The following is a 22,055-nucleotide window of genomic DNA, read 5'->3' on the forward strand; positions in this document are numbered from 1 at the left end:
GTAAAAATACCTGGGATGCTATTTGGTAATTGTACTGTCCAATATGTTTGTTGTGTAAATGTCAAAAAACGTAATTAATACTTGGTGGTAGCATAATGTACAAAAACAATGGCCATATGGGTGGTTGTCTTCGTGATATTTAAATATGTTGATATGTTTTCTACTGCCTACGTGTACAGTTGTGAATATGTGAGAATACGAATAAAATATAATATTAAAGTGAAAATTATGCAGTCTTTCTCAGTTTCTAGGTTGATAGTGAAATGTGTCATCATTTATAAAATGTTCACATTGCATGTTTAAGCACCTCACCTGCATTAATGATTGACTGATGCATGGAAATACTGATTGCAATTGGTGTGCGGGAGGTGAAGAGCAAGGGCATATAAGAGCTGCCCAGAGGCCACGTCAGCCCCACTTGCCAACATGAGGGTCTTCCTGCTTTTGGGACTGGTCGCCGTCGCCCTGGCCGACATCGCTCGCTTTGATGGGTAACATTTCCCAATCTTATGAGGAAAAGATCATTCTTTTTTTTTCTTGGGTGTGAGACATGCTGAGCAAATCATAGTTAATCATACTGTGACAACTGCCTGGGATCCATCATGGGGGCGTAGGATTCTGATCTAGTTCAATTAGCCTCCCATCAAGTCAGAGCATTGCAATTTTCCATGTGCCGGCAAACAAAGTTGTCATCGTGGAGCTTTTTCACCCCCTCTGTGACACAGTTTATCATTGTCGTTGAAATGCATTGCATCATACTGAGAGCCGTTTGTTGTATTTTACGGTCAATACCAATGAAAGTTGAGCATTACCACCTTCTCAAAGGCAGAATTTGTATTGGCTTTCACCTCGTGGAAAAACTTAGCTTGCATCTCTAAGGTTCTGAGATAATGTTAATTATAACTCTAAATGGCCCATAGAAGTAAATTCTGTAGGACCGTGAATATCCTAATTAGTTGGAAATCAGCTCACATGCAACACAAATGAAGAGAATAGATGGACAGCCGAATACGGTCCTTAACAATTTTTTCCCCTTGAAGAGACCAAGTATTGCGGCTGAAACCAGTGTATGATGAACATGTTACGATCATCCAGGAATTGGCACAAACCATAGAGGTATACCTTTGATACTGAACGTACCTTCATCCGTGGCGTATTGTAGTATTAGCTCAATTGTCATTTTGTAGCTCGACTTCTGGAGCCCCGAGAGCGCGGAGTTGGTGACCACAGACATCGACGTGGACATTCATGTACCCGCCTTGTACCAGGAAATGGTGCACACCATGCTGCTGCAAAGTAACATGAAGCATGAGTAAGTTATAAGACTTCATTATAATTTCTACATAAGCATGAATTAATTCACCCAGTACCAAAGGATAGTCACTCAGGATGTTTCAGACCTTTTGTAAAGGGAAAATCCACTTATGTCTACCGATTATCGATAATAGACTGAAAATATTTTCTGTTCTGTTAATGTTCTGACAGGGTCCTGATTGACGACCTGCAAGCTGCTGTTGAGGAACAGACGGATAATCAGCCTTCACCTAGAAGCCACAGCTACACCAAGTACAACAGCTGGGACAAAGTAAGAGGAAATGGCAGCTATTAGAAAAAAAGCAATAGAAGCAGGATCTCTTTTTATTGCGGAAGACCAAAACAGGAGCCTCATTAAATATAGTTTTGTTTGTAGGTCCAGGCATGGATTGCATCGATTTCCTCCTCCAACTCCAATCTGATTAGTAAACAAGTGATTGGGAATACCTACGAGGGACGCCCCATGACACTCCTTAAGGTATCCATTAAGGCACAGGTGTCAAACCGATTCCAGAAAGGGCCAAGTGGGTGCAGGTTTGCTTTCCAACCAAAGAAGAGGACACCTTTTCACCAATCAGATCTTTTACATGTGTAATCAGTTAAACTTTGTCAGGTGCTGCTTGTTTTAGTAGGAAGTTCATTGGTTAAACTCTCTGCACGGTATCGGTTGGAACAAAATCCAGCACCCACTTGGCCCTTTCTGGAATCGGTTTGACACCTGTGCATTAAGGCCTTGTTTTGGCAAATCGTTGGAACAAATAATTGAACATGTTTGCATTTGACATTTGTTTGCCATCCCAGCTTGGTAAGAAAAGCAGCTCCACCAAGCCAGCCATCTTCATGGACTGCGGCATCCATGCTAGAGAGTGGATCTCCCCTGCTTTCTGCCAGTGGTTTGTCAAGGAGGTAGGAGACAAAAAACTTGTGTTGAGAGAAAAAAAAAAAAAAAAAAAAACGTTTTCCCAAGACATTTATTTTCTACAGGCTCTGTCCACCTATGGCAAAGATTCTCAAATGACCAGCCTTCTCAACCAGATGGATGTCTACGTCCTTCCTGTCTTCAACATTGATGGCTACGACTACACTCATAAGAGTGTAATGAGACTATGCCACCGTGCGGTGAAGCTCACATCGAAAAGCATGACTGATTGTGTTTGCGCTGTTCGCTTTTTAGAACAGGATGTGGAGAAAAACTCGCTCTAGGAGATCTGGATCGGGCTGCATCGGTGCTGATCCCAACAGGAACTGGAACGCTGGCTGGTGCAGTAAGTAGGATGAAGGTTTTGGATACACACATTATACGTTTTTTCAGTAGACACCAACTATTTTCATACAAGCACATATTTACTGCCTCTCTAAACTACTGGAAAATAACCCCAAGGTCATCATTCTAGCAATTGGAGCCTCGAGCAGCCCCTGCAGCGACACCTTCTGCGGCTACAGACCTGAGTCTGAAATTGAGGTCAAGAATGTGGCCGACTTTATCCGCAGGAACAAGTCCGCCATCAAGGCCTACATCACCATCCATTCTTACTCGCAGCTGCTCCTCTTCCCCTACTCGTACACCTACGACCATGCCCCGCACCACAATGAGCTGGTCAGTATGCCAGATGTCCTAGTAGAAACCACTTTACCAGGGTGTTAGAACAACTTTAGCTGTCACTGCACCACTTGAGGCCCTCAGCGGGGAGGATTAAGTGAGTTAACACTCGCAACCCGTCTCCAGTGCTCACACGTTTTTTAGCATCCTCATGTGTAATTTCTGACACTTAAATGGGGATGAAGAACTAAAAAAAACATCTTGCAGACAAGAATTTCATTTCCCGAGCGTGCATTTCTCTCCTCGACTTCATTTCCTGTTGGGCGCCACCGCGATTTCCGCGAAAATGTGTGGCATGTTGATATACACATGTCTTTTGCTCTTATCATCTGGATTTTGTTGATGGCTCCTTGCGAGTCTTTAAACTTCAACTGTTAAGCAATTACAGTCATAAATCGAAGTAGATGAGAGTTCCTTTTACTTGACTTTATGTGACAGTTCTTTATCATGGTTTACGATTCTAACACAAACCTGGAGTTGGAAACCACAACAGTTTATTAGAACAGATTTAGAGTTTGTCAACTGAAAATACAAAGGCTAATGACGTTTCATTTCCCTTTCGTAATGCAGATGAAGATTGCTCAGGGAGCTTCTAGCGCTCTGCGCAGACTGTATGGAACCCGTTACACCAGTGGACCTGGTGCAGCGACCATCTGTGAGTAAAATTGAAATTCAGTAATACTGAATACAGTAAGCCAGAAGACTAAATCAGGGATGTAACAGGTGACCTTGCCTTTTACAGTAGGCGATAATCCAACCCTTGCTTTAATAGTAGTTACATGTCCAAAAGCATATATTGTACAGCCTTTCTTTTGATTAACCCCCCCCTGCCTGTATGACCTCAGACCCCGCTGCCGGTGGCTCCGACGACTGGGCCTACGACCTGGGTATAAAATACTCCTTCACCTTCGAGCTGCGCGACACCGGTCGTTATGGCTTCTTGCTGCCAGAGTCTCAAATCAAGCCCACGTGCGAAGAGACCATGCTGGCCGTCAAGTACATTGCCGGCTATGTGCAGAAGAACCTCTATTAAAAAGAAGAGTGGGAAGAAAGAAGCCGAGGACCCCTGCCAACTGGTTCTCCTTCACCCCCGGCACCCCTCAGCCCCTGGCAACCTCTCTGCCATCTCAAACCCCGTAGCCATGGAAACGGTCACCACCCGCCATGTTTCCTCGCTGTGCTTGACAGAATGTCAAGATGAGTGTGAACAATAAAATCAATGATCCAGCCTCACGCGCTGCATCAAAGCTTTATGCGAGTATGATAATAAAGTGTCTGCTGCTTTGTCTGATGGGAGGGAAAATACAGAATTAAACGTTAATGTATAGTGGGTATAAACAAAAAGCAGCCTCCACTGCATTCAATTAAAAAACAGTATTTAAGGGGGTAAAAATGGACAATTCTGAAAGCAATAAATCAAAGCAAAAGCACACCTCCATAGGGCCTGAAGCAAAATTAGATTTTGGGGCACTCTAATTCTGCTAATTATATTGACTATAAATTGGTGAATTTTATTAGTATAATACATTAAACCCACAAAAGCAAGGTGGGCTGGTACAGAAAATTCTTAGTGAAAACACGCTGAGTGGTACTGTCATTCAGGCCTACTAAAAGAACCTGCATTTTGTGTAAAACTGTCTTAAATTTTGTTTTGCAAAAACTGCAACATAAAAAAGTGCAATAAAATTTAATAAAATGTTTAAAAATAGAACACTTAAACGAAAATTGTTTATAATATGCAGTAAATGAATGGCGCTAGCAGAGACAAGCTGACATTTTTTTAGGTATGCCTTAAATTTATGTACAAACGTGCAAAAGCTATCAAACTATTACTTTTAAAAATAATAATAATCTCAATATACATGACATAACGGGATAGAGGATTTTTTTTTCTGTTGCAGTTAAACTGTATCTGTCACCATTCATAGGCAAGAAAAAAAAGTCAGCTTTTTATTCAACTATACACGACAAGAATTCCCAGGATTAAGAAAAGGGGCTTTTTGTTGAGATCATTCTGATGAAGACTGATTTGGCTCTATGGCTACAAAACACTATTCTTCAATGTCCACAAGATGCCGCTATAGCATCAAATAAAGTCATCGGACATTTTACTTAATTAAAACTGCAAACGCATTCATATAACACTAATTAAGGCAATGCTCATGAATGGTTTTTTTTCGCAGTAGTTTCCACTTGTGTAGAACTACATTGCGTCAAAACCGCAAACAACAATGACAAAACTAACGCAGGGTTTTGTCAAAAGAAGACAATATTATTTCGGTTCACACATTTATGGCAGTTAGATTTTAAACATTTTCGTCTGGAAGCATTCCTCAAACTGAAACGTGTTGACAGTAGTTGCAGAGTGTGGACAGGACACAGCCCCCCAGTCACATGACGCTGACCACTGTCCCACTGCTATAAATGCACTTCGGTATACTTTAGTAGCTCCTTTTCATTTCCACGCCAAAGCTGCTTGACTGTGCGTGCGTGTAGTGGTCTCGTCCACGAAGCTACGAAGACGTAGCTTGGACTTTCTTCCTCAAAGTCATGGCAGGTATGTGATTACTGAGCGAAACTTTTTCCTCTAAATACCGCGATACTGGCCAAGGAGCGAGAACTGTGACTTCTAGTGTGTGGTCGTGGCGTGGAAATGGTTGGAATGTAAAACCACAGCGGCGGGTTAACATTTTAAGTAATCAGTGACGAACCGCTGGTTAAAAAAAAAAAGAGAAGAAAAAAAGAAACGTGAAAGGCAGCGTGTTTTCACAATATCGTCAAACTCCTGAGTGCGTCTTTTTTGGGAGTGGGGGGTTTAGTGGCTGAACATGACGTCATTATTCGTGTTGTCACAATAAAAATGACTGACTTCAAGTAAACTATGGCTGTTCAGTACAATTTCGCTTTTTTATCATTTGACATTTACAGCCAGAAGTTGGGACATTTCTATTTTATATACAATTTATTACTGTAGTGTTCATTTGACATAACAAAATAAATGCCAAAAGTGGCGGCGTGATTATGTTTAAAATTCTTTCACCATTATGAACATTTACAGCCATGAGCAATGGAATTTCTCGGCAATTATTGTTCGTTTTTATTTGTTGACTTGCTTTATGAAGTCCTAACTCATGTCGGGGGGGTGAAGTGGGGTGGTGGATGTCATTTAAGTGAAAAAAAAATTCATTGCATTAACGTGCATTCTGTGTTAGCTTGGATTTTCTGTGTAAACGTGAAACAAAATGATTGCCGATGACAGCAGCATGAATTATTCATGTTTAATATTGTCTACTAACGTTTTACACAGACTCAGCTTGTCTGAAGCCTAGATCTGAAATGGGTGGGTTGCATCAGGATGGGCATCTGGCATAAAAACCGTGCCAAACATATCATGTGAGTGACTCGCTGTAGCTATCCCTGATGGGACAAGTCAAACACAACAACAACCAAATATCTGCCATTGTTTTCAGTAATATTAGCTTCACCAAGTGGCATTTCAGTTAAATATTTTGTTATGTAACTGGTTGTCACCCACGTCAACTTCAAATAGATCAGGAAAGTATGTCGGGATGGCATAAATGTGTCAGAATCATACCGTAAATCATTACTTTGCTTTTTAAAGAGGACATATTACAGAAAATTACTTTTTGTCTTGAACAGTTGACTCCGATATATATAATTACAGTATGCTATTTGAAAGGTAACTTTTTCAAATTGCTTGGGAAAGAAATTGCATCATATTTTCTCTACAGGTTGGCTGAGCACATATTCCCACAGCCAAAATGCACCAACAGAAAAAGGGGTGTGGTAGAAGGGAGGTCCTGCCAAACATTTCTCCTTGCAGCCTTCAGCACATTTGAACTTAAAAGTTGATTACTGTTGGCAGGGGGGGAATGGTAGGATAGAGGGATTTACATCACCCCTCAATGTTACCCACTGGTCTGGGAATTATTTAAGGTAAAGGAAAAGTTTGTGTCTGTTCTTTCTCCACAGACCAGGCTTTTGTGACATTAGCTACCAATGACAACTATGCAATGGGAGCCATGGTTCTGGGCCAGTCCCTGCGCAGACACAAAACCTCCAAAAAGTTGGCAGCCCTCATTGGGCCACATGTGTCAGAACCCTGCCAGTAAGGAAGCTCCATTCGCATCCAAAACAGCAGTCCTGTGTTTTTGTTTGACTCTTCAAAAACCGTCAGGTCCGTGCTGAGGAGGATCTTCGATGAAGTTCGGCTGGTCGACTTGTTGGACAGCAAAGATGCGGCCCATCTGGCCTTGATGCAGAGGCCCGATTTGGGTGTCACCTTTACCAAACTCCACTGCTGGACACTCACGCATTATTCAAAGTGTGTCTTCATGGACGCAGACACTCTGGTGAGACCACAAGAGTAGTCAAGCAACTCCACTACATAAAAAAAGGTGTGTGACATGTTTTCCCCCTCTCTGTTTACATACATCTCAGGTGCTTTCGAATATAGATGAGCTCTTTGACAGAGAAGAACTGTCAGCTGCCCCCGATCCTGGCTGGCCAGACTGCTTCAACTCTGGTGTGTTTGTTTTTCGCCCGTCTGTGGAGACTTATGACAAACTGCTTCAGTACTGCACGGAACACGGCAGCTTTGACGGTAAGCCAACAGGCACATATTGCGTAAGTGAAGAAATAAAAACTTCCTTATTTATATTTTGGGATATGTGAGAGTTTACATCCATAAAATCAAAATCTTCTTGGTTTTATTTTTGCATTTAATTTTGCAAGGACATGCGTAGACAAACTCACATTACATGCACTTTATAATAATAATAAAAATTATAATAATAATAATACATTTTATTTAGTTTGTCGTTTGTTTGGCGCCTTAGATTAACTGCTCCAGGGCAACACTGTCGCCATCCCCACTTTCCAACAGTAGACACATTTACGGTTAAAATTGGAGCGCAATAAACTAGTTTGCACAGCAGTGTTAGAGTCTAATTGCTTTCTCTTCATGGCCTACCAATACTTTTTAAATAAATCAAAATAATTATTTATCTATGACCTTCTCAATGTGCTTGTATAGATTAGTGATACACTTGTAGTCATTGTAGGAATCTGATACAGGAAGTCATAAACCATGGAATTAAATGTACTGAAATTGTAACCCCATATATTAAGGTTGTGGGGGACACGCTACCCAAATTACAAAAAATAATAATAATGAAATAAATAAAAGCAAAGGTTTTTAGTTTCAGACAAAGTTCATCACTGTATAGTAAAATCATAAAGATAAAATATCATTATGATAAGGAATAAAGTGTGCCATTATTTTTTTTAAATTGCCATATGACTAATAAGACAGTGTGAAATTGTCTTTTGATATGTGATATTTTTTCCATTGAATTCCAAATGGTACGACTTGAGTGACATTCAACTTTAGAAGATGTGCTCTATTTGGATAACTCTAAATCAGTCCTAAGGCAAGCCGAAGCAATCCCCTGCTTACTAACTGCCTTTCTATAAATAGTGCCATTATTGACAAACGGAACATCGTGCTGCATTTAGATGATTCATAGCACATCACATTAGCAAAGTGTTTAACGTTCTTAAAATGTGGTACATTTTAGATGAATCATCCACTACAATAGACATGTACCTGCTATTTGTAAGGGACGGCCTAAATGAGTTTAAGTAAAATATCAAGTTACGTCACTGATGTTGGAACGGAGCTTCATCTTATACTTGTGACCCTTTCCAGCGACATAAGAGTCCTCAGTAACGCGACACTAAAGCAAGCTTCGTCGTATTGCTCCAAGTAAGACTTTTACCAAGCCTGCTGCCTCATAGACAAGGCCCCCCTTCAACTCACGGTCTTCCGAAGTTTTTCACATGTCCTCGCTAAGGGACATTCACTGTACTGTAAATGACTTGGGCTCAGCAACTGGTGGCTGTGCACATCATCAGTCCATCAAGAAGTTATAACTGTTGTTCAACGTGGGCGTTTTGTGTGGGCTGAGGTATGACTAGAAGCTGCATTGACCTTTTGTTTGAATGACGTTTGGCTCGCCATCACGCTAAAGATTATGAATATTTTCAAAAAGATAGCGGAGGAATCTGGTACATCTTTTCACAACATGCGTTAGGGGTGAGACAAAATATTGAAATGGTGATATATCATGATACTTTGTATCCCAAAAGGTTATCGATATGCTCCTGTCAAGAATCGAGATATCGTTTTATAAAGGTGTCAATGTTTAAAAAACGAAACAAAAACAACAACAAAAAAACATCAAGTTGCTGCCAAAATCTTCTACCATAATAGTGTCTCAGTTAACTCTAGGGCTGCCAGTGACTGTTCTCGACGTCCAATCCATTTAGACTGGGAACGTTCGTTCATTCAAAACCAGAGCATTCACAGTCATTCAGTCCGATTTTCAGGGCATTAACAGGTCACTTGCTGTCCCTTTTAGGGCATTTCAAGGTAATTTCCTGTTGAGTTTGAGTCACTGCCTATTCATTTGGGTGATTCCCAGGTCAATTCCTCTTCTGTAACTCAAAATAAACAGGAAGTGACCCATAAAATACCCCAAAATCAGCAGGAAGTTACTGAAAATCAACAGGTAAATGACATTAAATGGCCCAAAATTACCTCATTGCCTGGCCTTGGCTGCCACTGACGTCCATGGACGTTCAATCCGTTTGAAGTGGGAGGGATGGCAGCGAATGAACGAATGTTCATTCGCTGCCACCCTCCCAGCTCAAATGGATTGGACGTCTACTACTCATTCCAATTCACAACAGAAGCTTGTTTTTCTGTTTATTAGTTCTTTGTAAAATATCCTAGAATGATTTCCTGAACAATGTATCAATAATAGTTGTATCGCCATATCGTCAGATCATCGTTATCATGAGCTTTGTATCGTAAATCATATCGTATCGTGAGGCACCAAGAGGTTCCCACTCCTAACATGCGAGGCTCAGTGCTGTATTGATATATGACAATAAATTGGCGGGAGAAGAACCACTTATCTTTCAAAACAGCAAGTTATCAACATCAAAAATATTTTTCAATGTGAGCAACCACCCGTAGTTTTATGAGGGGGAAAAAATTGTGTATCACTCTTAGCATAAGAAGCACAACACGAGCCGAAGTGCACCCTAAACTCGCTTTCACATTGCATTTATGTAAGCCAAGTCAGCTGTGAGTACGGCTTAGTGGTTTAAAGTTGACTGCGAATATCAGCAAAGAGGCGCCGGTGCGTTACCTGAATTATTTCTGTCCCTTGAGGGATGTTATTTTGTCAGGAAAAAAAGGAAGCGGTAAACTGCGCTAGGTATCATCGCCATAAACCAAATGAGGGATGAAACGATGCGCTTTGAACTTTTCTAAAGCAACAGAAGTCAATTAAGACGCCGGAGCTAACTACCTTCCTTGCTTGATGACTTACAAGCATTATTTGCAGAATATTTCACTACGGGAAGTTGTATATCGCTTCTATAATGGGGTAAGGGGCAATTAACAACGAAAGACATTATAGCCATTTTAATCTTTAAAAGTGTGCGACAACCCCCGTTGGCATTTAACAGATGCTTTGAGTGTAAATGTGGTTTGGTTTTGTTTGTTTTTTTATGAAGGAAAATGACTCATGAAACGCCATAGACGCAATTAAACCGTGAAGAATGGTAAAAACTAATCAAAAATCCAGGGTGCACCCACTCGGATGTTTTCACTTTAGGCTGATTGTTTGTCATTTTCGAGATGCAATAGGGAAAAAAACCCTCAGATTAAACGCTCTGCACGCTACCTGCCCAGGAATGTTGCCCTCAGGAGTGGGTGGAAACTGACAAAAAGTTTGAGCTTGAATCCCTCACTTACATAAAGACATAGCTTTAAAGAACTTTTAGTCTCCTCAGGAATCAAATGTTCACACACTTTACAATATGATGGCGTTTGCAAATTCCAATATCAGGTTTGAAGTATTTTGACAAGGAGGTCGTTGCCTGAACAAGAGGCGATTAGTCATTGTCCAATTCAGTTTATATAAATTTATGGCAAGCCGAAAGTAAGTAAGCCTCCCTATTCATAGCAACCCATGATCTTTGATATTTGCCACAGTGAGGAAGCGGGTTGGGTGTCAACTGTAATGCACATGTAACACATACTGTAAGCCATGGTCAACAACTGCAAAAACTATCAGTACGCACAGAAGTCAATATGTATAAGAAAGCAGAATGCTCACTACTGCCCATCACAGATGAGAGCGTTCACCTGTAAAGATTCATTAAGTCACTGAATTATCCTCCGCAGGACACTGAACCTCTGACCTCCAATTGCTCTTGGTGGACTCGCTCTGGAATCTTAGATAGAATTTCAATCACGTGACACTTAACATAGACTTTCTGATACTATCGCGAGACGCGTATCGCAGTTGGAGCAACTTCCTCTCATGCTACTTCATGGTTGTCACTGTTCTCTTTTTCAGGGGGAGACCAGGGAGTTCTTAACGGCTTTTTCAGCAATTGGGCCACAGCTGACATTTCCAAACACCTCCCGTTCATCTACAACCTCAGCAGCATCGCAATTTATACGTATCTACCGGCATTCAAGCGGTATGTATATCAGCCGTTCAGTGATATCGTGCCTTGAATACTTGGAGTTGGCAGAGAATGTACTCGTGTTGGTTTAAAGGTTGCGAGTGGATCACTTGGGATGTCGCACTCAGTGCCTGTATTCATAAGAGAGGCATAGGCCATGATGTTCTTTTCAAAGTAATAGCGCAGGAAGACGTGAAATTGTATGACAGCAAAGGACCTGCGTAAGCCGTGACGGTGCGTAAGGAAGTCACGAGCTCGTAATCACAGGCTGACAAGGAATTCAGAGTGCGATGGGCAGTAAGACGCCTGCGACTCCGGGTAGGGTTTCCACCCCAACAGCTGATAGCAAATCCCCAAATAGAACCGTTTATTTAAAGACCTTTTATGTTTATCACTCTGCCAGGTCATTGTGCGTCCACTCTTCTGTCCTTGTAGCAGTGAAATCCCCCTTTCAGATAAACCACAATGGCAAGCTCCAGGTTTTGTTTTTCCTGGCAACATAATGGGAATGATGAACGTGTTTTACTCGTTGTTGGAATGATTAATGTGTTTTCACACGTCGCCACTTGACAACCTTAGCAGAACTTTGGCTGATGGATAAACCTAACAAGGCGGGGGAAATGTGCTCGTTCTGTGGTGAGGTCGCTCCACATTTGCCCTGACTCAACAAGACAAAAAAAATGTCGAAAGTTCACTAATATATTTTTAATTTAAAAAAATGTAAGTTCCAATATTAAGAGAATAAAGTGGTACATTTTTTTTTTCAAAAACAGTCCTATTTTGAATGGGGAAATGGGATTAAAGAAAAATAGTTGTACAGGTTTTGTATATTTTGAGAGCTAAGAGTCAATCTTGCAAGAATATTTTCCAGAACAAAATCCCCATTTTGACACATTGACTCTGCCCGGTCTTATTTTAGCTATGGCAGCAACGCCAAGGTGGTCCACTTCCTGGGGAAGACCAAACCTTGGAGCCAAGGATTGGACGCAAAAACAAAAGAGCAGTCCTCCGGGAGCACGCACCCCTCCTTCCTCCTAGACTGGTGGGCTGTGTACTCCACAAGCGTGGTGCCTATGCTAAAAGAGCAATACGGAGACCAGGCCTTCCACTCAGAATGTGTCGAGCAGGTAACTACACTGTCCATATTTTTGGATATCATTTGCTTTAAGTCATGACAGATTATGTAAATATTATTGTTATGTATATTTCTGGTGATGGATGATGTCCCTGCCTTTCTCGTAAAGTTCCCCTACAATGACATGGTTACTTTTCGGAGAACGCAGGTATGGAAGATGCGCAAAACAGCTTGATGGCTTCGCTGCGACTTCACACCAGAGCTTCTGTGCCTGATGCTGGCTACTTTTTTCTCTACAGTATTTTAGTTCTGACTTATGGGGTTTTCTCGCTCATTTCCACAGGCCGCGGAGGGCCTTGCATCTGCAGCCGCTGCACTCCACCTGTCACCTCCACCGCTGCAACCGCAGCCGTCTTCTGAAGAGCGCAAGCAGAAATGGGAGCAAGGCCAGGCGGACTATATGGGGACAGATTCCTTTGACAATATCAAGAGGAAGCTTGATACTTTCCTTAAATGAGGAGTGAAGGGATGCACTTAAACTGCCACAAGTCATACATGTGTATCTCAATATGTTAGAATGTGGGGGAAGAATTCCATTTTTTCAATAGTTTGATTAAAGAAGTGAACCTTGTTTTACAGTACTGTACTATAATTTTATGGAAAGTGATTTGAGTAATTTTTTGTTTACTGTAAATCTAAACAGCATATTATGAAATAGCTCGCCGTGTGTAGTGAATCCACACTAAACAGGTTTCACTTTGTAAATTGAACTACATGAACTTTTATTCCATATTCTAATTCATTGAGATGCACCTTTATATCACCCATTTGCTTACTCTCCAAAGATCGCAGAGTTAAATAACGACTGCTATAATTATTGTGTTCTGCTTGCCACATGCTGCCATAGGCTGTTGGATCAAAAGTTGAAGAAAGCCTTTCTACATTTTGTACACAAAATATAGTATTTACCTGTACATTATTTGATTTTTGCATTTTTATTTAAAAGAAAAAACAATCATCTGAGAATTTTCACAAGTTCTTAAGAACTAAACGGATCAAGTGTTTACTTCTGGAAGCTTCGTAAGCATAAGCATACAATTCTGTATACTTCAACGTTTTGACCAGGATGTGTGATAATAACTTTCATCCGGAAATAATATGTTTGAAAAAATGAAATTGGCTTAAGTGTGTTTATTTCAACATTATGCCATTTGGTTAGCTGTTCAAATGTTTGTATAACACCAGATATACACTATCATTTCACTTGTTATTACTGTGTTTACATACTATTAAAGGCAGATCATCTGTGTATGGGTTTTTAATCTCACCACTTCGTACATTTTTTTTTATTTTTTCTTTTTTGTTGCTATTTTTGCACTGTATGCAGTAGTTTTAGGCTCACAGAAAAAGAAATAATATTTAAGTCGCTTTGGGAATTAAGTTATAAATAGTAGTTCGCTTAAGGTATATAGCTTTCAGGATTCAAGTTGAATGTTATCAAAATACTAAGTCACACATTTTAAAAAGACAAAATCCACTAGGTAGCAAGCACAAAATTATGTTATCTTTTAAATGTATTCCCAAATTTTATGCACACTAACAATATGCATGTGTGCAGGTATCATCTTTGCCCACTTGGCGTCGCCATCCTAACATTCTGTACAGTACTGTTTCTGTGACTGCGTGCAAAGTATGACTATCAGCCACTTTTTTCATGTGAGAAAAACGTCATGTTTCAATGTGTGCTTTTCTTGGTAAGTCTTTTTCGATACGTATAGCAATAAAACTTCAACTACTGGCCGTTTCTATCCTGCGACGTGTAGTGGGATGACAATGTGTTAATTTCTAACTAGCAGTGGTAGGCAATATTATTAATTAACCATGTTTAGACCAGCTGTTGCGTGGCACCATCTTATTCATCTGCTAACACACACTATCATTGTTCGTGTTAACAATTGCACATATAAACATAATAAATATTCTAACTACTGCTGCTGCATGAACCTCAAAGACGACATTGGAAATTAATACCCCTAAAAGTACTTCCGGTTTCGCCGACTGTATTTTCTCTAAAACTCGCCAACTTATTTTAAATAGTCTCTGTAGTCTGTAGTGACGCATTACAAGCAAACGTTAAGTGAATACAACTTGAAAATCTAAATCAGTGCGCACGCCATATATTTCTTTATCTTGTTAACGTCCCAGTCTCGGAGGCGTGTCACAGAACGCAAAGGAGGCATTCGGTTAAGATGGCGCCGTTGCCTGCGCTCCGAGTGTGGCTTCTCGTCTCCTTCTCCGCGTTCGTCACCGTGTCCCTGGGCTTCGGACTGCCGGCGCTCCTGAATGCCGCCACGGGGCTCCTGGGAGGGCCTGAAACGAGTGTGAGCGAGTGCGTGGTGCTGTCCTATTTGCTCTTCGTTCTGTACGTCGCGATGCCTAGGCTCCCCAGAGGACTCGTGGAGGTAACTAAGGGGACCGTGAACGCATCACTACGAATCTTATCATTGAGAGATGGTTCAGCAGGGCTGGGGTGCTTCCAATTTTTTTAGTATTGGGACCATTTCTAGATTACGATAGTTTCCTCACATTTTATGTGTCTCAAAAATCCCATAAGAGATTTTTAAAAAAAGACTATCAATCATGTTTATATAATCATCAACATTAATTGTTTGAGAATAATTGCCTTTGGGATTAAGCGTATGAACATTATGGTTTTTTTTGTTTGTGTGAAGGCCACAGGCAAAGCGGTTGTCATTACAGCTTGTGATAGCGGCTTTGGTCTGGCTCTAGCCGAGCACCTGCACAAACTTGGTTTCACAGTCTTTGCAGGATGCCTGCTTAAGGTGAGTGTGGCGCTCAAGTGCAAATGATGTCAGGCATTTGTTAAGTTGTAAGATATTAAGGTGTTTTGACATGACGAGCTACAAAATGGAGGATAGTGTCCTTGCAGGATAAAGGCGGAGAAGGAGCAAAGGTCCTGGAGGAGCTCCAATCAGAGCGGATGAAGGTGTTCCAGTTGGACGTGTGCAGTGACCAGCAGGTGAACCGTGCCGCCCAGTTCATCAGAGACAACCTGGAGACCTCCCAGCGAGGTAGACAAAAGAGAGGCTACAGATGTCTCTGCTTATCTGGTAACTTTGCATCATCACAAACTGTTCAGGTCTGTGGGCGTTGGTCAACAATGCAGACATGTCCACATTTGGAGGAGTAGAGTTCACCTCCATGGACGCATATAAAGAAGTTTCTGAGGTCAACCTGTGGGGAACCATCCGGGTCACCAAAGCGCTTCTGCCACACATTCGCCAGGCCAAAGGTGAGGGTAACAAGTCTACTCAAGAACACCAGCTTTGGCTGTGCTCCAGACAACAGCATTATTAAAATTCCTGCTCTGAAGCTAGACCGTGTAGACTTGCAAAATGCTTTCTTTGTGGAGTTCTTTTTAAAAGGTGGATAAATGCTATATTTTTCATAAAGGCTCTGATGCCTGAATGGAAGAGGCTTTTTGTTGCTAGGCCTAAATTAGTGCACAGTCATAGCAAATGACAATGTTGTGACAATATGCTTTCCTGTGGTTTTGGAATATACACGTTGCATTCAGACTTCATTGTGGTTCGTTGTCGATAAGACGCCAACGAGTGACTCAATTGTGAAGCTGCCGGCCACATTCTTGGCAGGGGTAATTCTCTTAAGACAGCTTAACTTTGTACACTGAGGGTTTACTATTGTGTTTTATTTGGAATACTGACATTGTGTTTTAGAACTGTACAGGAGGCCCTTGGTCTGACTGTACCAACTTATGAGGTTACAAATGGCATGCTGTTTTGACAGTTTTTTCATTTAATTGCTTTATATGGTCCAGAAGTGGTTTTCATACGAATATTTCCAGTAATCATGATTTTACTACTGCATTAGTCATACATAGACAACAGCACATTCAAGTCTTGAATATTTCTGCAGGCCGCGTGGTCAACATTTCAAGCTCTTATGGCCGGATGGGGAATATCGCTCAGTCGCCTGTCTGCGTGTCCAAGTACGGCGTGGAAGCGTTCTCTGACTGCCTTCGCTACGAAATGAAGTCCTGGGGTGTCAAGGTGTCAGTCGTTGAGCCAGGGAACTTCGGGGCTGCCACGGGCATCCTGAGCCGTGACATCGTAGCCCAAATGGCCGACAAACTGTGGGCTGAGGCCCCGCCGGACGTCAGGGAGGATTATGGGAAAGCCCGTTTCGAGCAAACGGTAGCACCTATCCGCTCGCAGCGCAACAGTGGACAAAAGGACTTGAGTCCCGTGCTGAACGACATCACAGACGCCGTCACGTCTAAATGTCCATACACCAGATATAATCCAATGGAACCGCATTGGTGGATCCGAGTGCAATTGATGACGCACCTTCCTGCCGCACTGTCTGACTTGTTTTACTTCTAAACAGCAAAATTCCAGCTAGTCTACGCTATTCCTTAGCACTTGAAGCCTTAAATCATTTTTAAAGAAGTAAATTATTGCATTTTGTTTTATTTTAGTTCCCTCTGGCACTGTCTGTACTTTGTAGAGGAGATCAGAGTTTTGTGGTAGTGTGTACCAGCAGGAATGTAAGGTACCGCTAGGTTAAAGCAGCTGTGATATAATCTGTTGAGCTGGGATAGAAGGTCTTGATTCCACAAGTATTTATTTTCATGTGTCCTCCACAGTGGCCCTGAGGCGCTTCAGTTGCAAACTTAATTTGCTATCGTGCTGTTTCACGTCACACAGTCTCTCAACCTACCTTTGAGGTAGCTATAGATAAGGATTTGTGATCATAAATAGTTACCATTACATTTGTAACAATGAATATGGGCCCCGACATTTGTGCATATAGACTGTAGTAGCAATAACTTACAGTGAAGGTTTTGAGTTGATTTCAATTCATTCAACAAAACGTAATATGTAGCTCCTGTCAGAGACGTTCCTGACCAATTTGGTATCCAAGGCAACATATTTGCTAGTGCCCCCCCCCCCCCCCCCCCACGCCACAATAACTATTTCCCCCACAAATATTTAAACACTCACACTGCCTCTGTACTTCTTTTTCCACTGGCAGTTTGTGTGTGGGAAGACTTGGCAGGCTTAGACTTTGTGCTGATGTGGATAAGGTGGCTGTAAAAGATGGCCAGGGATGTACAGAGGTGGGAGGAAAATAGTTCAGAAGACCATCTACAAAGAGAAGAAAGTGGGAAGTTACATTATATCAGTCAAGGAACCTGACAGGAACTTCCTGTAAGGAAAAAGGTTACAAAAACTGGTTCACTTGTTGTTTTAGGTCAAAACATAACATGAATTGGCACTAGGTGGCGTGGTAGCATCACACAACATGGAATATGTGGAACGAAAGAGCATATGCTAGGATACTTTTTCAGTGTTTGAAAATATTTGCATATCATGCACACCAATAAAATATACACTGTTTAGGTATTTTATCAACATGTAAAACAATCGGAAAAGGCAAATGATAGAAAAGAAAACGCATGAGTGGCCGTAAACCACTAAACGTCCACTAGAGTTCACTCTTCTTCAATTTCTTGATCTTCTGCCAGGTATAATTGTAGCACTCAAGTGAAACTCAAACACTAAACCTTTAGGAAGGAAATGTTTCCATAAAGGGGCCCAAGAATAACACAGCAAGCATAAATATTGTGGCAAATTAATGTCTTCCACATTAGCCATAAATGACGACATATCTTACCTTGATGCGTTCGTGTGTCGCATTTGAGTTTCGGAAATTCTGAAAATTAACAAATATGGCTATGTGCTTTGTTCGGTCACTGGCCGCGTTTGAATATCAACGCCCCAAACCAAGCGCTATAAGCTTGTCATCCGACCATTAATTTTACATTTCGACCTCCACCTGTACACGGTGTTGCGGGTGACGCCATGTTCTTTTAAATACCGCCTCCAAACAAAAGCGTTCAACACAAGTGTCTTCATTGGTTGTTTTGATTATGACCATCCTTCAAAGCAGCCACATCCCACTTTTGCACCAAGTGGATAGTGTCAGAAAAGCTATGTTACAGGTAACCCTACGGCTACACGTTGAAGTAGCTTGCCTGGATACTACAAAACATTAGCCTGGTACACCAGACTCACCGCTGTTCCAGCTATAGAGTCTGGCGACCAATGAGCGGATCAAATTTCCAGGGCGGAGCAAGCCACAGAAAACAGACAGCGGAGTGGACCAATCAGCGACGGGCAGACGTGACGTTGGTAAAGAGACAACTCGCGCGGCGCGAGCGGAGTTTATTTAACATGGCTAGCACGAGACAGCCTGTTGTCAATGACTTGTGTCTACGTGTTTTTGTTTATTTCAAACTGATTTTACCATGGATTGGAACATATTCTCGGCTCTCCTGTTCGTCATCGGTGTTGTTGTGGAGACGACTTCCGACGCGGAAGAGTGACGTTGCTAATTAAGAACACGTCACGCTAAAGAACGAATCTGATTGGACGGTTCATTTTGTTCTTGCTCGAGAGGCCGTTAATGGGCTGGGTCCCAGACTATTCTCAGTGTTTGGAAAAATACAGGGAAAACAGTCTGGCCGTGCCAGGTAAACAAAACATGTATTCCTTGAACTAAATACCAATTTGGCATATCAAAACACAGTTTCAAGTTTGTTTGATGTTGTTTATTACGTCATTGTAACACTAATAAACTCTTCTAAGTTATAACACCTGAAGACAATCTCCCCTCCGTTAAAAACAGCATTAAGAGCATGACAATAAATTTCACAGCACTGCCTTATCATACCACATCTGCGTGGATCTGTATGCTTCACTCTCGCAGACAGAAGGGGGGGGGGGGGGGGGGGGGGGCTAATATATAAGCAGCACAAAAGCACCAACGTTAACACAGGTCACTTGTTGTGAGTATTCATCTCAAGTGGCTTCCCATGTTTTTATAAGCAGATTTTTCTTCTGTACAGCTGCTCATGCGGCCTCCAATGGTAAAGAGACAAAAGCTACGGCCGTTATATTCAAATCTAATAAGCAGGAAGATTCTGCATCATTCGTGTATTTGAATACCAACATTTACATGAGACTTACACATCTACTGTATGTGACTACACTGTAAAATAAAAGGAAAGAAATGGTAAACGGTAAAACAAGTGTGACACTGAGGTGCTCTGACCATTATTACATCTGTTACATCTCCGACTCTCCGCGCATTATTTTTCTCAACTGTACATTTAGGCATTCACTTAAGGTTGCCATGTAAGGACACTTGAAATCTAAACACAATGAGCATTATATGCAAATGGGGTGTGGGTGGTTAAAAAAAAGTTGAATGCATGCAACAAAGTTTAAAGCAGATATGAAGAACCTTTTAAGTTATCAAATATTGTACTATTGATGTATTGAGAAGGTGTTATTTTTTATTATTATTTATTTTATTTTTTTGCTTAGTCACTAAATGAATTTGTTTAGAAAATTTCAATCAAAATGCCAAATTGACAAAAAGCTCTGGCTCCGCTTTGCCATTTGGCCCCCGGGGCTGTAGGGTTTCCCATACCTGCTTAAAAAAAAAAAAAATGGCACGCAGCATAACAGATTGACAGGGCAGACCCGGGAAAAAAAACAAAAACTTTGGTCGAGAGAAAGCTGTGAAGGCACATTGCAAAAAAAAACAACAACAAAAAAAGTCTCCCAAATCCTCCATTACGTTAGTCACTTTATGTCAGAGAGAGGACGCAAGAGGGGAAGTTTCACAAGACTGCAGTGTGACGACGCCAACGTAAGAGCCACTAATAATATGCAGTGTAACATAAATCCTATGAGGAACTTGACTTTTGCAGTGAGAAAAAGGCTTCTACCGGACAGACCTTCCAAACGTATTTTCCAGTATGTGAGCTAGATCACTGAATCATAAATCGAAAATCGGGAATCAACTCAGCTCTTCAGCGAGTCATCACTCAGCTCGACACACCTGGAGAGCACAGAGATTGTAACCCATTCCCCGCCCAGACAAGGACGAGGAGCAGAATTCCAGATGCTCTACTACATGAGAATCCTTTTTCCTCTCGCTTCGATCCTTTTTTCCATTCCCCACCCCCCGCCCTTGTCTGAAATCCCTCTTCCTCCCTCACAATCCAGATGGACAAGTCATCATTGAGTGAACCACGGACCCCATGCTCGATGTGGCTTTTCGAAAACTATCAAACAAACCGAATACCACCATACTCCCATGCCTCCGTTTGATGGATTCTCCCACTTCTAACGTGCAACCAGCACATCTGCCACCTCCACTGACCTTCTATCCTCCATTCCCTGCAGCCATGCTAATTTTGCGCAGTGACATCATCTTTTGGACAGTTTCTCCTGCAGCTTTGCTGAGATGGCGAGTGTTTTGAAGTCCCCCCTCCTGCCTTCCCACCAAGCCAACTTCCTTTAGAGAAAGTGTCTCGTGATTTCTTCTTTTTCACATGGCCTCCGAATACGCACAATGAATCCCAGATTGGAAACGCAATGTTTCATGTAAAAAAAAAAAAAAAAAAAAAATGAATGGCAGACTGGATTAAAAATGCGGGTCACCACTCCTGGACCACTTACCCTTGCACCCCCCCTCCAAAAAGAGATGCACGTCATTTCCACAACCAACATCAATATATATATATTTTGGTCGCTTAACTAGGAGATGCCACAGATTCACCTTTATGTAGAATTTGAGATCTAGCAATGAAGGAAAAAATCTTTATATCGAAGGGGCTCTGTCCATAAAAAAAATCATAATAATAATAATAAAGTCACATTTTAAAAAATTTAAAAAAAAAAAAAAAAAAAAAAAGATTATATATATATTTTCAACAAACTAAATGCGACTAAACTATGGAGGTGGAAATACAATGACTGCCAGCAAACACATCTGGATCACATCATAAATAAGTGGCCAAGAGGTCCATCGTCTGCTCTCAGGAGTCCTTAGTCTTTTTTTTTTTTTTCTTGTCTCCCAACACTCCCAACATTCTTCCTCCTTCGTGCCTTTTCCCATCGTCCTCTTGGAATGCTCAACGAGGCATAAGAAGTCCGGATGACGTGCAAAGTCTTCAGGCTTGATGTTAGTGTGTTCCGGTCTGTATAGTGTCTCTGTGTGTGCATCATTTACAAGTGTTTGCGTGGAGATGGAATTATGTTTTTCGATGCAGGATCAGGATGCAGACAGGGCCTTAACCAGGTAGAGTTTGTCACCCTGCTCGCTAGTGAAGATTGGCGCCTTTTTGTAGTGTTCCACAAGCTCCTCCATGGAGTTGAACTTGCGCTGTCCGATGCAATAGAGGCTCTCCTTCAGCTGCACCTTGAAATGCTTGTTCTTGCTCTGCGCCTTTAGCGAGATGGAGAAGTCGTTCGGCTGGAAAACAGAGGGAAACGATCAGTCGGGAGGTTTGCATGGACACAATATTCAGAGGGTTTACGACTGCGTTGCACTCCAATGGTGGTGACAAAGCCCAAATTGTCAGAATGCATCATAACTACT

The 22,055-nt window shown here is 41.6% G+C and overlaps 4 protein-coding genes and 1 long non-coding RNA gene across 8 annotated transcripts in view; 3 read left to right on the forward strand and 2 right to left on the reverse strand.

The window, feature by feature from the left end:
* The window catches only part of LOC130908475 (uncharacterized), a 45,438-nt gene extending 26,657 nt beyond the window's left edge, over positions 1 to 18,781 (reverse strand). The window contains exons 1-3 of the long non-coding RNA XR_009061602.1: positions 18,276 to 18,781; positions 17,603 to 17,746; positions 1,141 to 1,289 (exon numbers count right to left, since the gene is read on the reverse strand). This is a non-coding gene — a long non-coding RNA (uncharacterized LOC130908475). The remainder of the gene's footprint in view (positions 1 to 1,140; positions 1,290 to 17,602; positions 17,747 to 18,275) is intronic.
* On the forward strand, positions 427 to 4,172 carry cpb1 (carboxypeptidase B1 (tissue)). Its single transcript, XM_057823913.1, has 11 exons — positions 427 to 491; positions 1,041 to 1,116; positions 1,188 to 1,312; positions 1,486 to 1,585; positions 1,691 to 1,792; positions 2,116 to 2,220; positions 2,299 to 2,409; positions 2,489 to 2,579; positions 2,709 to 2,911; positions 3,485 to 3,569; positions 3,760 to 4,172. The coding sequence occupies exons 1-11, from the start codon at positions 427 to 429 to the stop codon at positions 3,945 to 3,947; spliced, it is 1,251 nt and encodes a 416-aa protein (XP_057679896.1). The 3' UTR covers positions 3,948 to 4,172.
* LOC130908474 (glycogenin-1-like) lies at positions 5,245 to 13,866 on the forward strand. Its single transcript, XM_057823921.1, has 7 exons — positions 5,245 to 5,471; positions 6,908 to 7,043; positions 7,113 to 7,287; positions 7,376 to 7,538; positions 11,371 to 11,497; positions 12,402 to 12,609; positions 12,901 to 13,866. The coding sequence occupies exons 1-7, from the start codon at positions 5,465 to 5,467 to the stop codon at positions 13,072 to 13,074; spliced, it is 990 nt and encodes a 329-aa protein (XP_057679904.1). The 5' UTR covers positions 5,245 to 5,464; the 3' UTR covers positions 13,075 to 13,866.
* On the forward strand, positions 14,226 to 19,313 carry bdh1 (3-hydroxybutyrate dehydrogenase, type 1). Its single transcript, XM_057823919.1, has 6 exons — positions 14,226 to 14,311; positions 14,763 to 15,019; positions 15,290 to 15,400; positions 15,508 to 15,649; positions 15,718 to 15,870; positions 16,515 to 19,313. The coding sequence occupies exons 1-6, from the start codon at positions 14,296 to 14,298 to the stop codon at positions 16,979 to 16,981; spliced, it is 1,146 nt and encodes a 381-aa protein (XP_057679902.1). The 5' UTR covers positions 14,226 to 14,295; the 3' UTR covers positions 16,982 to 19,313.
* Positions 19,314 to 21,105: 1,792 nt separating this feature from the next.
* The window catches only part of nck1b (NCK adaptor protein 1b), a 31,466-nt gene continuing 30,516 nt past the window's right edge, over positions 21,106 to 22,055 (reverse strand). For all 4 annotated transcript variants that reach the window (XM_057823915.1, XM_057823916.1, XM_057823914.1 and 1 more), the window contains one exon: positions 21,106 to 21,929. In XM_057823915.1, coding sequence (XP_057679898.1) covers positions 21,729 to 21,929 — 201 coding nt within the window. In that variant the 3' untranslated portion in view covers positions 21,106 to 21,728. The remainder of the gene's footprint in view (positions 21,930 to 22,055) is intronic.

The sequence above is a fragment of the Corythoichthys intestinalis genome, chromosome 20 (assembly GCF_030265065.1).
Source record: "Corythoichthys intestinalis isolate RoL2023-P3 chromosome 20, ASM3026506v1, whole genome shotgun sequence".
In the NCBI taxonomy this organism is placed as follows: domain Eukaryota; kingdom Metazoa; phylum Chordata; class Actinopteri; order Syngnathiformes; family Syngnathidae; genus Corythoichthys; species Corythoichthys intestinalis.

Excerpts from the sequence above, each read along its gene's own strand:
- cpb1 (XM_057823913.1), top strand. The coding sequence starts at position 427 with ATGAGGGTCTTCCTGCTTTTGGGACTGGTCGCCGTCGCCCTGGCCGAC. Across the intron at positions 492-1,040 it reads GACATCGCTCGCTTTGATGG|AGACCAAGTATTGCGGCTGA; the intron begins GTAACATTTCCC and ends TTCCCCTTGAAG. Across the intron at positions 1,793-2,115 it reads GCCCCATGACACTCCTTAAG|CTTGGTAAGAAAAGCAGCTC; the intron begins GTATCCATTAAG and ends TTGCCATCCCAG.
- LOC130908474 (XM_057823921.1), top strand. Across the intron at positions 7,539-11,370 it reads GGAACACGGCAGCTTTGACG|GGGGAGACCAGGGAGTTCTT; the intron begins GTAAGCCAACAG and ends TCTCTTTTTCAG. Across the intron at positions 12,610-12,900 it reads ACTCAGAATGTGTCGAGCAG|GCCGCGGAGGGCCTTGCATC; the intron begins GTAACTACACTG and ends TCATTTCCACAG.
- bdh1 (XM_057823919.1), top strand. Across the intron at positions 15,401-15,507 it reads TTGCAGGATGCCTGCTTAAG|GATAAAGGCGGAGAAGGAGC; the intron begins GTGAGTGTGGCG and ends GTGTCCTTGCAG. Across the intron at positions 15,871-16,514 it reads ACACATTCGCCAGGCCAAAG|GCCGCGTGGTCAACATTTCA; the intron begins GTGAGGGTAACA and ends ATATTTCTGCAG.